A 15,759-nucleotide genomic window follows, 5' to 3' on the forward strand; every position below is an offset into this window, starting at 1 on the left:
GCACGGAGGGATGCCCTCGACACCACACAAGCAGCACATGGCAAAATAGGTAGCACTCGGGAGCAAATACGGCGACTGCATGGGAATCTTCCTCAATATTACCGCGTGGAGTTGAATCATAGCGCGCTCTGATGCACCAATAAGCTTAACGCTGTTAACCTCCAGTATAAACACAAGCAATACTCCCTTACCTTTACCTGTGTTCCCTCGACTCCGGCACTCTTACCAACACCCGCTTTCAATTAATATTTACAACAAAGAACTTGAAAAAACGGCTGTTGAGAAACCTATCACTTGATACCTGTAAGCAATCCCGCGCGCCCACGACCAGCTGAAGGGGACTCGAGCCCCAGTCGATAAAGTAGACCATAATCGCCTCTATCTCCATTCCCTACAGAGCCCATTTCCTTTCTCACGGGCGAGATGGATTTCGCCTCAAGCTTCGCGCTACTCACTGGTGCATCATGGATGTTGCTAGAAATGCATTGGGCAGCGTTGGTATTTTTAAACCATGATCTCACTTTCCATAAAACTATTACAGCTTTACCAGGCCGGGAGCTGTGGGAGCCTCGTCCCTCAGGAGACGACGACGACTGCTACAGGGACGAGGAACAGCAGATTGGGACCAGCCTCAACATTCCTGCACCACCGCCGCTCGTCGTATCCTTTACACTGCCATATGATCGCTTTTTTTGCCTCTAATCCTAACATACGATGGGTTACAACACCCTCCCCCCAGAGGATCCGTGCTCCATCCTCATCCCTTTAACTGGCCGCATACCTTTCTACCCGTTCACCCCTTACAACCCTTTCACCTCTCCCCTTGTCCCTTGCTATCCCTTGCCGCCACAACCTCTATGTACACCCACGGGAAACATCTCCCGTCACGCAGGGTGCAGTCGCTCTTCCACAGATCCCCGGTATCAGCTAATGATACTGGTAATGGCTCAAAAGGGCCACCACTTACGGGCTATTCATGCCCGTGCCACCTTTTGGGTGGCTTAATCTTCATCAATCATCAATCTCTATGTACACCACACTACGCGTGGCTTTGATTCATCGGTTAACACAATCCCTTGCAGTGATGCCGGCCATACAACACTCCCACGCGTATACCACACCTCTGCAACGAACGAACTTTACCCGCGTTAAACCACGCTTACGTCCCAAGCCACGCCACCAACCTATCCCTTCCCCATTTCCCCTACCCGGCCCCTCCTCCCCTTCCACATCCCTGTTTAACCTTCAGGATCTCACAGACCGAGCCGTTGTCTTCATGGTGATACACAGAAGTCTTTACAACGGCGGCAGATGAGTGTTCCCGTCGGAGCCCCGACAGCAGCTACAGGAAGAACACCAGGGCGTGTTAGTCGTGTATACACACATGGGGAGTCGCTGGCGGAGGGGCACCAACCACAAGGTGCCCCAACAAGGTGGGAACAATTACAGCCGTGCCCAACCACAGCCATATGAACGACTTAACATTTACAGTTGAAGCTGAGAAACCTCAACAGTACCTTCAGCACCCTTTGGGGAGTAGAAGAACCCCCAGAACCCCATCAAGCAGGTACCTGCACTCATATCGACAGTTGCAAGGACAATCTTGAGGTTATCTTGAGAAGATTTCGGGGCTTTAGTGTCCCCACGGCCCGGTCCTCGACCAGGCCTCCACCCCCAGGAAGCAGCCCGTGACAGCTGACTAACACCCAGGTACCTATTTTACTGCTAGGTAACAGGGGCATAGGGTGAAAGAAACTCTGCCCATTGTTTCTCGCCGGCGCCCGGGATCGAACCCAGGACCACAGGATCACAAGTCCAGCGTGCTGTCTGCTCGGCCGACTGGCTCCCTTAAGTAGGGCTCCCGGTAAGCACTGTTAAGTACAAAAGTACACAACTCGTCCTTAAATCACTTCCTCAGCACGACCTTAAGTTATTGACACCCATGACCACTTCAGACTGGTCAATAACGCGGCGGTCTCGCTTCCTGCAGGGTCGGCGCTCAATCCCCGATGGTCCAAGGGATTGGGCATCGCTCCTGCATCCCGCCCTCAAAACCCAGGTGTCTGCTGGACGCGTGGGAACGCCAGGCGTCAACAGCCTGGTTAACCAGTCCAACAACGAGGGGTCAGATTCACGAAGCAGTTACGCAAGCACTTACGAACGTGTACATCTTTCCTCAATCTTTGGCGGCTTTGGTTACATTTATTAAACAGTTTACAAGCATGAAAACTTGCCAATCAACTGTTGTTATTGTTATAAACAGCCTCCTGGTGCTTCCGAGCTCATTAACTGTTTAATAATTGAAAAAAACGCCAAAGATTGAGAAAAGATGTACAGGTTCGTAAGTGCTTGCGTAAGTGCTTTCGTGAATCTGGTCCGAGGAGGCCTAATCGAGGACCGGGCCGCGGAGACGCTAAGCCCCGAACCCATCTCAAGGTAGCGACTCCCTCGCTACAACGCCCACCTACGAACACTGGCCAGGAAACAACCGCAGCTGGCAGAACAAAAAAAATAGTGTGGGGGGGGGGGAGGGTGTTACATCCCAAGATAAACTCGAGAATATGACACTAGCAAAAAAAAAACGACAAAAACACAGTAAATGGCAACGGGTGAGATAAACAAACACAGCGACAACAAAAACAGAGATGGTAGGGAGTGCGCGGGAGGAGGCGATAACGTGAGAGGTGGCCGCATGCAGCCACTACCAACAGTGAAGGCGGAACACACTGACAACAAGGATACTCAACAGGCACAAGAACACGGGGGAACTGACGCTTGCTTCAAGCACGCACGAGAGAGAGGCAGAGAGCGAGAGAGAGAGAGAGAGCGAGAGAGAGAGAGAGCGAGAGAGAGAGAGAGCGAGAGAGAGAGAGAGCGAGAGGCAGAGAGAGAGCGAGAGGCAGAGAGAGAGAGAGCGAGAGGCAGAGAGAGAGAGAGCGAGAGGCAGAGAGAGAGAGAGCGAGAGGCAGAGAGAGAGAGCGAGAGAGCGAGAGGCAGAGAGCGAGAGAGAGACAGAGAGAGAGAGAGAGAGACAGAGAGAGAGAGAGAGAGGCAGAGAGAGAGAGGCAGAGAGAGAGAGGCAGAGAGAGAGAGAGAGAGGCAGAGAGAGAGAGAGGCAGAGAGAGCGAGAGGCAGAGAGAGCGAGAGGCAGAGAGAGAGCGAGAGGCAGAGAGAGAGAGAGCGAGAGGCAGAGAGAGCGAGCGAGAGGCAGAGAGAGCGAGAGAGAGGCAGAGAGAGCGAGAGAGAGGCAGAGAGAGCGAGAGAGAGGCAGAGAGAGCGAGAGAGAGGCAGAGAGCGCGCGAGAGAGGCAGAGAGCGCGAGAGAGAGGCAGAGAGCACGAGAGAGAGGCAGAGAGCGCGAGAGAGAAAGCAAGCGAGCGAGCAAAAGAGCGAGAGTGAGCGAGAGGGGTAGGGAGGAGGGAAGCAAACCAGACCAAACCAGCAGCCAGGCAGGAACGACAAGTACAAACTAACAAACAAAGAGCAGCGCTAAAACGAGGAAATAGGAGAGGAAATACGTAGGAATAACAAGGAGTTGTCGATACATTTAGAGGCAGCGGAACAGCTGAGCGGAGAGTGGCCACACACATACACGTGTCTTATGTATCTTGATATGTGCGAGGTGTATCAAGCATATGTGCTAGTGTAGCCTCTGGGTACGAAGTGCCTGAGTGTGTGTGTGTGTTCACGCACGGCGAAATTTGTTGCAGACAGCTATAGGTGGAATCATGTTATTTGTGGGGGTGGGGAGAGAGGGGGGGAGAGAGAGAGGGGAAGGAGAGAGAGAGGGGAAGGAGAGAGAGAGAGGAAGGAGAGAGAGAGAGAGAGAGAGAGAGGAAGGAGAGAGAGAGAGGAAGGAGAGAGGGGGATACAGAGAGGGAGCCATGATATAAACAAACTTCACAGTCAATGTGGTACAGCACAAGGGTTAAACCATGCAGGTGTGGAGAGATTAGGGACACCTGGACCACAGTTCATCAAGCATTCCCAGCCAAAGCCTCTTTACCACACTTGATCAACCGGGCTGTGAGTCACACGTCAGCAGCGGTGTCTAACAGCCTGGTTGATCAGACCACCAACCAAGAGACCTTGTCAGAGACCCCAAGTACAAGGCACCGCTCACAAAACGTGTACATCATTCTATAATCGTTGGGGTGCTGTTTACAATTAATAAACAGTTTACGATCTTCGAAACGTCTCAACCCAAGCTTAATATTGTTATATTCCTCGTAGTGCTTCAGAGCTCGTTAAAGGCGTGATGGGAAGAAAGATGTACAGGTTTCGTAAGTAGTTAAATGCCTGATGAATCTTGGCTTTGATTAATCCTTGTCTGTTCTTCATTTAATTGAAGTAACGTTAATGTGATGCCACAGATGATGCCTTAATGCGTTTGTTCAATACCTGAAGCGGGTTTGGGGAGTGTTGTTCTACTCCCCCAAGCCCAGCCTGGGCTACTCTCCCAAGCCCAGCCTGGGCTACTCCCCCAAGCCCAGCCTGGGACACTCCCCCAAGCCCAGCCTGGGACACTCCCAAGCCCAGCCTGGGCTACTCCCCCAAGCCCAGCCTGGGACACTCCCCCAAGCCCAGCCTGGGACACTCCCCCAAGCCCAGCCTGGGCCACTCCCAAGCCCAGCCTGGGCCACTCCCCCAAGCCCAGCCTGGGCTACTCCCCCAAGCCCAGCCTGGGGAGTATTTTGACAGATGAGCACATCAAGGACACATTTGACAGCGACGCAATCACCAAGAGACTTGATTCTTGACCCTATGTGCCCGGGGTCAAGAGCAGCAACTAGCTCAAACTAGCACAACTAGCAAAATAGCCACAACTAGCACTACAGCCTAACCCTCGCAACTAGCAGGTGGTTGTGGTTATATATATATAGATTCAGCTACTCGGAACAAGTTCCAAGTAGCACGGGCTATGGTGAGCCCGTAGTGGACTCTAGCAGGTGGTGATGGGGACAATGAATATAGCGACCGAGAAGGGCCACCTGTCTTGCCTTCCTGTACAAGAGACAGGTGGAACAGAGGAGGAGACAGACAGGTGGTGCTGGAAATAGGGGAGGCGTGACGTCACCAGCCACGAAAAAAAGGTCTGGTTGATACCTGGTTGATGGGGTTCAGGGAGTTCTTCTACTCCCCAAGCCCGGCCCGAGGCCAGACTTGACTTGTGAGAGTTTGGTCCACTAGGCAGTTGCTTGGAGCGGCCCGCAGGCCCACATACCCACCACAGCCCGGTTGGTCCGGCACTCCTTGGAGGAATAAATCTAGTTTCCTCTTGAAAATGTCCACGGTTGTTCCGGCAATATTTCTTATGCTTGGTCTGGGACAGGCAGAAGGGGGATAGGAGGGACGAGGGGATTGGAGACGCAGTCGCCTGTGAACCCGCTGATCTTGGGATAGAGGACGATGAATGAGGAGATAGTGGGCCGGTCGTCTTCCGGATAAACCCTCCAGGTGATAACGCCACTCACCAGACAAATGAAGGGGAATGGAACCCATGACCCGAGGAACACCAGTAGCCTCCGGCTCCTCTGAACCAGCCCCTCGTCAACACCTGTTGATTAAAGAGGAGAGAGACGGGACCCAAGAGAAGGAGCTCATTCCCCCGCAAATACAACTAGATGAGCACATAGTAACCATTGCATCACATTGAGAGACACAAGGGGGTAGAAATAGCCTAAGCTACTCTATCCCTTTGAGATGTATTTATTGCTTATCTCAATAAACGTACTTGAACTTGAACTGAGACACACACATGTGCCCGAGGCTCAGTATGTGTACATATATATGTACACATGTACATATATGACAGTGTCAGACCACGGAGGAAAATTGAAACAGGAATTTCCTTAAGTACTTTCGTATATTAATACATCTTCAGGAGTCATGTAGGTGTATATATATGTACATATATATGGGTATACACATATATATGCGTATACTCATATATATGTATATATATATGCGTATACACATATATGTACATATATATGCGTATACACATATGTACATATATACTAGGCCTAGGAATATTTAAGTCTGGTTTTTAGCTTCATTTTCCGGACTCTTTATAAAGTAAATTGTACCAAATTCTATTATCTAATTATCCATTACATTAATAGATGTACGATCGTTAAAAATATCCTAGCTAAATAGGAGCTGGAGTTGACACATCTCGACATTCAGCGAGAGTCCACACCCAGACCATCCTTCTGATCTGCAACTTCGTAAAAAATCTAACCTTTTTCCTTGACCAGTAATGTACAAACCCAAGCAACCCACCTAACCCATCGAGTCCGATTAATAACGGGAATATTTGTGAACCATTACTGTCCTTAATAGGCTACATTTGTAACGTTGGTTACGATAATGTATTAAACGCGACCTGTTAGAGAGGACGAACTGCAGTAGCAACCCATTCTGAGGTTAAAAAAAATCATCTCTCGCACAGTACTGATGAGGTCAAAGCCTTTATATAAACGCAATATACATCTAAGCTTTGGGACACACACACATCAGGGGCGCCGGTGGCTGTGTGGATAGCATGCTGGACACGTAATCCTGTGGCCCGGGTTTGATTCCCGGCGCCGGCGAGAAACAATGGCCAGTTTCCTTCACCCTGATGCCTGCTTGATGGGGGTTCTGTGAGTTCTACTCCAAGCCCGGCCCGAGGCCAGGTTTGACTTGTGAGAGTTTGGTCCACCAGGCTGTTGCTTGGAGCGGCCCGCAGGCCCACATACCCTCCACAGCCAGGTTGGTCCGGAACTTTTTAGAAAACAGTCCAGTTTTCTCTTGAAGATGTCCACGGTTGTTCCGGCAATATTTCTGATAGTCGCTGGGAGGACGTTGAACAACCGCGGCCTCCTCCTGTGGTGCCGTCTGCGTTCCCCTAAGTTGGTCCATTTTTTTGAGCTTCCGCAAAAGAATATATTTGAAGCAGACTTTGAACAGTTCTACCCTCAATTGTTCTATTCCTTGTGTGGGGTTTGGTTCTTAAGGTTTCTCATTGGATGTTTTCAACTTTAATATATATTTTTTCCTGATCTCTCGTTGTGAAAATGTAATTTATTGAATAGCCTTTTACTCTTGCATTGATGGTAGTTTAAACTTCAGTGAGTTTGTGATTTGAGTACATAGTATGTGAAATACTATCCATTATAATCATCATTTTCAAACTTTATAACATGTAAACTTTCAAGAAATACTTAGACAATGGAACAACCTGGAGCAAGAAATAGTTAAGACAATGGAGCATCATAAGACTACGGGAGCGCCTCAGGTAAGCAAGATTCACAATCTGAGTCAGATTAAAATTATGAAGGTTTCTTATCTTATCAGGATAAGATAAAGTGGGTGGGGGATCTTGAGGTTATCTTGAGATGATTTCAGGGCTTTTTAGTGTCCCCGCGGCCCGGTCCTCGACCAGGCCTCCACCCCCAGGAAGCAGCCCGTGACAGCTGGCTAACACCCAGGTACCTATTTTACTGCTAGGTAACAGGGGCATAGGGTGAAAGAAACTCTGCCCATTGTTTCTCGCCGGCGCATGGGATCGAACCCAGGACCACAGGATCACAAGTCCGGCGTGCTGTCCGCTCGGCCGACCGGCTCCCACAGTAGCGATGACGTAGTGGAGACGTTTTCCAAAGTCATAGACCCTACACTCAATTATTATGCACTACTAGAATGCCACTTTATTACCCCTGCTTCCTTACCTCCTTCGGTTAGGCAGAGCCTGAACCAAGCTTCAATGATGGGACACACACTAATCTTTATAAGAGTTCATACAAGCAGATTGCAAAGTGGTTATAGACACACCTACACCTTGGACGGGAGACATCTCCCGTCACGCAGGGTGCAGTCGCACCTCCACAGATCTCCAGTATCAGCTCTTGATACTGGTAATGGCTCAAAAGGGCCACCACTTACGGGCTGCAGGCGATGAGTCACAATAACGTGGCTGAAGTATGTTGACAAGACTACACACTAGAAGTTGAAGGGACGACGACGTTTCGGTCCGTCCTGGACCATTCTCAATCGACTTGAGAATGGTCCAGGACGGACCGAAACGTCGTCGTCCCTTCAACTTCTAGTGTGTGGTCTGGTCACTTACGGGCTATTCATGCCCGTGCCACCTTTTGGGTGGCTTAATCTTCACCAATCAATCATCTACACCTTGTACCTCTGTGCAGCTATGACATGACTTTAGAGCTTTAGTATTACCTCGTCACTGTAATTCCAATCCTCACTTATCCCGGCATCTTGGATAAACTAAGGCTTCTGCACGAAAGATCTCAAGATTCTTCCTCTTTCTTGGACGACACTTCTTGCCTGAACGATCACCGCCAGCCAGATCAATCGTCCCCTGCTGGCACCAAACCTTCCCTGCTTAATCACCTACTTTCCTTTGATGACCCTCTTTTGTTTGGATGACCTCTCCATTTTCCCTCCCTTTTGGCCTCCTGCTCAGCGGGAGAAGCCTGGATGTCTCCCAACGGCCCGAGAAGGAATCGCATTAGCCTTGACGTCCCTGTTTTCTGCCTGGATGATTCCTCGACTGGAAACGAGTCTTCAGGCATACCTCTCCTTCCCCCTCCACCTGTTATCGCTTGGTCAAGGCAGCCGAACTGGCAGGTCCCGTCACAAGAGTAACTCAGGGCGGGTGGGAGTAACTTGGTGGGCGTGGGCGCGCTGCTCTCGTGACGAAGGGGAGGCTGGTGGAGAGGGCTATCTCGCAGACCCGCATGGAAGGGGAGGCTGGCGGAGAGCTATCTCAGACCCACATGTCCTTCATGGATTTTATGGCCGCGGAAAGATAACGCCCTGGCTGAACCCGACCGACGCTCTTGCACGAGGCGGCAAGAGAACTGAGCGCCCGTTAAAGGAATGGTCGAAGCAACATCGTGCATTCAGGCGTTGTTCCCGGTGATGTGAAAATAACCACTTACACCTTCCTTCCTGCTTGGCATGCAGAGGATTTTTTTATTTTGGGGTTTTATTTCAACCTATCTTTCGTTATCGGTCGATGGAAACCGGTGTGCTGCTGCATTATTTAAAGAAAATATTTAAGAGGGATTTTAAGACATGCTTATGAGGAAATTTGTAGTCAAATAATTTCTTTTTATTGTGGCGCACGAGAAACTCATCAAGAGCCTGTGAAAGATTATTATTATTTTTGTTGAATATGCAACTCCAGGACTCCGGACATGGGGCAGATGGCACGAACAGGCTGTCTATGGCTATTTCGAAGTCCAGTGGGTATTTCGAAGTCCAGTGGGTATTTCGAAGTCCAGTGGGTATTTCGAAGTCCAATACCTGGTCAATCAGGTAACCAGGTGGGGGTTAGCGCGACATCTGAATTGTGGGTAGAGGTTGGTGGCTATCTTCCTTTTGAGCTGTCAAGCTGTCAACCAGGAGAGAGGCTTCAAACGACAAATTCAACTCTAGTACTAATTACACCCCCCCCCAACCCATCTAGCTTACCTACCTCAACCTGTCCTCTGACCAAGAACGCCGCTTTTCGATCGTATGCGTTACATAAGGCCAAAAACTGTTGGACTAAAAAATGGAGGCGGCTGGTGAAAGTGACGTACTGTCCCGTGTTCTGTTTTGGGTCCTCTGGCAGGTTAGGAGAGACCACTTTAAATTGACCGTTTTCTTGACTGTGGGAAAACTTAGGAGGACGGGCTAGGCTCGGCGCCTTCTCATAGTTAGTTTACTTCATTTATTATGCACCCCATACCCATCTTGCGGGCGGTAGTGGAAAGGGTTACAGAGGCACATAATGGGCTCAGGGACTGAACCCCACAATTCATTTAGCTAAGCAAGTTACAATCTTGAGCTAGTTACAAAATATAAGTCGTCACATCAACAATGGGTTCGAGATCGACCTCAAGTACAGGTTCTAAACTAAGCAACTGACATATATGGAGAGCTAGTGTCTTCTCATAACATAATCCGCCACCATGGATGACTGGCAGGGCTGGGAGAACAGCGGCCGGCTGGGACATACTAACAACCATGTCAGCACCACATCCGGCTGTCATGCAGCAGCTGTCGCGCCAATTACCAATTAACAAAGACCTACACAACTCATAAGTTACGATGTTATCGTAACTCCTCTTTACGATAACTAAGACGCCTACAGTGTGAAGCTAAACAAACGAATATACCACATGACTAGCAAGAATGATAGAGAAGGGCGTGATGCGTAGATATGAGATACTTAGAAGTGTGTTGACCAGACCACACACTAGAATGTGAAGGGACGACGACGTTTCGGTCCGTCCTGGACCATTCTCAAGTCGATTGTCTTGAGAATCGACTGGAGAATGGTCCAGGACGGACCGAAACGTCGTCGTCTCTTCACATTCTAGTGTGTGGTCTGGTCATCATATTTTAGCCACGTTATTGTGACTCATCGCCTGCATACTTAGAAGTATCTAATATATTTTAAATATCTGAGAAATTGCCACGAGAGACTAGATGTTCAGCAGGCGAAATCCTTGACTATAATTTATCTGGAGTCATAGCAAGAATGGCATGCCCATCGCACAACACAAAATTAATCTGGCCATCGAGATGGGTATACAAATATTCACTGAACTCCCCCAATATGAAGAATCTAACGAGACGAAACACCTAATGACCAAACCACATATATTTGTAAAAGGTGCAGTATACAATCGCTCCAGCCATCATTGGCCTGGACAGTAGAGCGACGGTCTCCATGCAGATCATGCAGGTCGGTGTTCAATCCCCGACTGTCGGCCACTATTCCTTTGCACCCCCCCCCCTCCCGCCCCATCCCAAATCCTTATTCTGACCCCTTCCCAGTGCTATAGTCGCAATGGTTTGGCGGTTTCCCCAGTTATAGCCCCGCTTCTGTGCCAGGTAAGTCCACTACGGGCTCACCATAGCCTGTGCTACTTGGAACTGAATCTAATAACAACAAAACGGTTTCCCATGACAATTCCCTCCCTCCAGAAGCGATGCGACACAAAACCTACCATTTTGTCAATTATAAAAGCTTGATCTTCAGGCTGGAAGATCTTGAAGCCCGCAAGACCAACTCCTCCATTATTCTTAAGACACCAAAATAGAACTTGGAGAAAAGATGAGCGATATGGACGTACCTTCTTGAGTGTGCCGGAGGCTGTGCCCATGAAGAGAACAGTGTGGTGGGCGGTGGTGGCCGCCTGCACGGCGGTCAAGCTGGTGGTGTGGTAGACGAGGGCGGCGCGGGCGTGAAGGGGCGACACCCCAGAGATCTTCAGACCCACCTCGCAGAAGTTGTATATATTCCCCATCGTCTGTGGGTACAAAGACAAAAGTATTCATTAATAATGTACCCCTCTCAGAAATGTTCTTAGTACATACAACAATATTTTGTAATACTTTGTAATACTGATATTTTGTAATACTGATATTTTGTAATACTTTGTAATACTGATATTTTGTAATACTAATATTTTGTAATACTTTGTAATACTGATATTTTGTAATACTAATATTTTGTAATACTGATATTTTGTAATACTTTGTAATACTGATATTTTGTAATACTGATATTTTGTAATACTTTGTAATACTGATATTTTGTAATACTAATATTTTGTAATACTGATATTTTGTAATACTAATATTTTGTAATACTGATATTTTGTAATACTAATATTTTGTAATACTTTGTAATACTGATATTTTGTAATACTGATATTTTGTAATACTGATATTTTGTAATACTGATATTTTGTAATACTGATATTTTGTAATACTAATTTTTGTAATACTTTGTAATACTGTAACACATCAATACTTTCTGTACCTCGCAGAAGTTGGAAATATCCCCATCGTCTGTGGCACACAAGACAAATGTATTAATAATGCACCCTTCTCAGAAATCTTCTTAGTGCCTATATCAATACTTTCAAGATGACGTAAGTATGGGGGGTTATGCACCCCCCTCCCCAGCTATGTATAATATTACTATGGCTATCTTGAGGTTATCTTGAGATGATTTCGGGGTTTTAGTGTCCCCGCGGCCCGGTCCTCGACCAGGCCTTCACCCCTAGGAAGCAGTCCGTGACAGCTGACTAACTCCCAGGTACCTATTTACTGCTAGGTAACAGGGGCATTCAGGGTGAAAGAAACTCTGCCCATTGTTTCTCTCCGGCGCCCGGGATCGAACCCGGGACCACAGGATCACAATTCCAGCGTGCTGTCCGCTCGGCCGACCGGCTCCCAAGTAAACTGGGTTTACTGGCTGCGTAAAAGTAATAAAAACGAAATACTATACACGCGAACAATGAACAACTGCGAAGTAAAATGCAAAGGAATTAATTCTTCACACAGGTGAAGCACACAGCTACAGAACTAAGGAATCTGAACACCAGCTGATTGACAGTTGAGAGCCAAAGCTCAACACCCTCAAGCACAACTAGGTGAGCACAGATGTGTGTGAAGGGGGGGGGACTATCAGGGGTGAGCGCCAAGCCATCACGACTATATAGCACTTGGAAGGGGTCAGGATAAGGATTTGGGATGGGACGGAGGGAAAGGAATGGTGTCCAACCACTTGGACGTTACGGGCTATTCATGCCCGTGCCACCTCTTGGGTGGCTTAATCTTTTATCAATCAATCACTTGGACGGTCGGGGATTGAACATCGACCTGGGGAGTGTGTGGAGGAAGAAGAGGTACCTGCTTGACGGAGCTCGGGGAGTTATTCTACTCCCCGAGCCCGGCCTGAGGCCAGGCTTGACAGGTGGGGGAGAGAGTAGAGGTGGGGGAGGGAGAGGTGGTGAGAGAGAGAGAGTAGGGATGCCACTGACCAACACACACAGCACCGCTCTTGTGCCAGGTAAGTCCACTACGGGCTCACCATAGCCCGTGCTACTTGCCCCGCTCCTGTGCCAGGTAAGTCCACTACGGGGTCACCATAGCCCGTGCTACTTGCCCCGCTCCTGTGCCAGGTAAGTCCACTACGGGGTCACCATAGCCCGTGCTACTTGCCCCGCTCCTGTGCCAGGTAAGTCCACTACGGGCTCACCATAGCCCGTGCTACTTGCCCCGCTCCTGTGCCAGGTAAGTCCACTACGGGCTCACCATAGCCCGTGCTACTTGCCCCGCTCCTGTGCCAGGTAAGTCCACTACGGGCTCACCATAGCCCGTGCTACTTGCCCCGCTCCTGTGCCAGGTAAGTCCACTACGGGCTCGCCATAGCCCGTGCTACTTGGAACTTGTTCCGAGTAGCTGAATCTATAACAACAACTGACCAACAACAATAAGGGAAGAACAACCTCCTCTTCCTCCCACAATACACACAACGAGGCAGACTCAACGAGAGGGGAAAACAGTTGGCAGTGTGCCGTCTGCATGACTCGTAACGAGGCTATCCATCACCACAACCTGGCCTGACAGCAATATATGCCTCTCTCATTGGCCCTTCCCAAGCGACAACCATTTCTCATAACGACCCGAAACAGCAATTCGTGACTGAGCGCGCCCGTTCAAATTAGCTAATGGCCAGTGGTGGACCACGCCGAACGCCTGTGAACTAGCTGAAGATGGTTACATTCAAGAGGCCATAATACAATATTACTGCAGTAATACAGTAATGCAGAAGCAGTAATACAGAGAAGGGAACTAGCACATTTAAGCCCACACTGCCTCCCACACCTACTTTAATTATGAATTACAGCAAACTAATTAGTAGAAAAATAAACAGACCAAATCTAGCTTGACCTGACCTAACTTTGCTAATCTTAAGGAGACTGATTCATCTCAGGGTAAACTGGAGACAGCGAGAGTACACCCAGCAGTTTACTCTGCATACCTTAACCTGGATCGCCTTCCAGTATGGGAGCAATTCTTAATGCAAATTGTAAACTTGGTCTTCTAATACTTTTCTTGCGTGTTTTATGTGAAAAGTTTGGCGTCCATGTCTCAAAGAAATAAGAAGAACTGAAAACATTTTATGATTAATTTCGAATCTGCGGTCATAAATTCTGGCAAACATGAGCACTAGAGGCATTAGGATGCCCAAAGCGGGCGAGCCATCAGCAGGGATGCCACAGGTACGGTCATACGAGAAAATAATACCAACTTCAGAAGACAAATATTCGTTTTAATACCAGATTCTTAATACCGTGCGTACCTCCAGGTAGCTCAGAGTAAGAAATATTGCCGGAACAACCGTGGACATCTTCAAGAGGAAACTAAGATTGTTTCCTCAAAGAAGTGCCGGACCAACCGGGCTGTGGTGGGGGGTATGTGGGCCTGTAGGCCGCTCCAAGCAACTGCCTGGTGGACCAAACTCTCACAAGTCGAGCCTGGCCTCGGGCCGGACTTGGGGGAGTAGAATACCTCCCTGAACCCCATTAAGCAGAGTCCAAGTGCCTCAGACTTGTGTAGCCTAAGAACACGAAAGGTAACTTAGGTCCGCCCAAGATGTTTTTGAGATCTTAGGGTTTTCCTTCGAAGGTGTCGTGGTACACAGACGACCAAGTATGGTACTGGCGTGTATTAGTGTACCAGGAGAGTACCTGAAGTGTGCTCTGGAGTACCCAGAAGACCATAGCCAGCGCCGTGAGGGGCTACGTATCGCCCCTGGTTGATGGGGTTCTGGGAGTAGTTCTACTCCCCAAGCCCGGGCCCAGGAGACCGGCGGCCCACCAGGAAGTGTTGGAGAGAGCAAGGTGTACGGCGCCACCCAACATGGGACAAGTCTGCTCTTTACTAAGCAAATATTGGCCTTCCTCCTCCACTGACCAGTCCAAACTGTAGCCTGCCCCCCCCACCCCATCCCCACCTCTACCAGACCCACCCCACTCCCCAAGCCCCCACCAGAACCCACCCCCTCCCTCGGCCACCAAGAACTCACCCACCGTTCCATCTCCCTCCCAACTGTACCATCTTGCTATGCTTAAACCTAAATAATAATTCCTTCATTATCATATTCATGGTAACGGCGATGATAGCCATGATAATGATACACATGATAACGATGTACACGATAACGATGCCAGGCATAACTATGCCATAATGACCAAGGCATTCTTGTATGCCCCGAGACCCCAGCTGTGTTTTCTTATACATGATATTTACTTGTAAATTTAAACTCGAAATTATCTTTCTAAATAGTACCGAAATAATGTTCCTTTGAAACATATCAAGTGGTCTCACCTTAGGAGTGCTTGCAAGCACTCTGTGGGGGGGGGGGGGCTCTTCCGCCCCTCCCCAGCCCCACTTTAGGGATCCTGATGCAACTACTCAATTTGTAATATAAGCCCTTGATGAGGATTATTTCCGCTTCGATTTTCTCTTGAACGACAGAGTGAAAAGTGAATGTGAAGTAAGCGAGGAGTGAGAGATAGAGTGAGTGAAAGTGTTTGTTCTTGGAAGGGATACGAGGCTAGGGATTTAGGCTAGGGCGGAGGAAAAGCATGCTATCCAACTGGACTCCATCGGGCATGGAACGCCGACCTGCAACAAGTAAGGCCGTCACTCTACCTTCCATTGCAGAAGGAACGCCGACCCACGTCACACCCATTCATTCCCACCCATTCACGCGGGACCAAAGAGCCAGAGCTCAACCCCCGCAAGCACAACTAGGTGAGTATACCCGTGTAATACCAAGCCTGACCTTAAACACTTCCGAGACGGTTGTAACAGAACCCGTTGGGCACCACACTAGAAACAAATATCTATTTGATATTCCAAGAGTGCGACTTAACCAAACTAGAAATGTTCCGCAAAT

At 48.8% G+C, this 15,759-nt stretch overlaps 1 protein-coding gene across 1 annotated transcript in view; it reads right to left on the reverse strand.

The window, feature by feature from the left end:
- Window positions 1–15,759, reverse strand: part of LOC123746654 (plexin-B) — a 364,020-nt gene that overhangs the window by 166,979 nt on the left and 181,282 nt on the right. The window contains exon 3 of the mRNA XM_069316869.1: window positions 11,135–11,311. Within this exon, the coding sequence (XP_069172970.1) occupies window positions 11,135–11,311 (177 nt within the window). The remainder of the gene's footprint in view (window positions 1–11,134; window positions 11,312–15,759) is intronic.

Source organism: Procambarus clarkii, chromosome 85 (genome assembly GCF_040958095.1).
Source record: "Procambarus clarkii isolate CNS0578487 chromosome 85, FALCON_Pclarkii_2.0, whole genome shotgun sequence".
Taxonomy (NCBI): domain Eukaryota; kingdom Metazoa; phylum Arthropoda; class Malacostraca; order Decapoda; family Cambaridae; genus Procambarus; species Procambarus clarkii.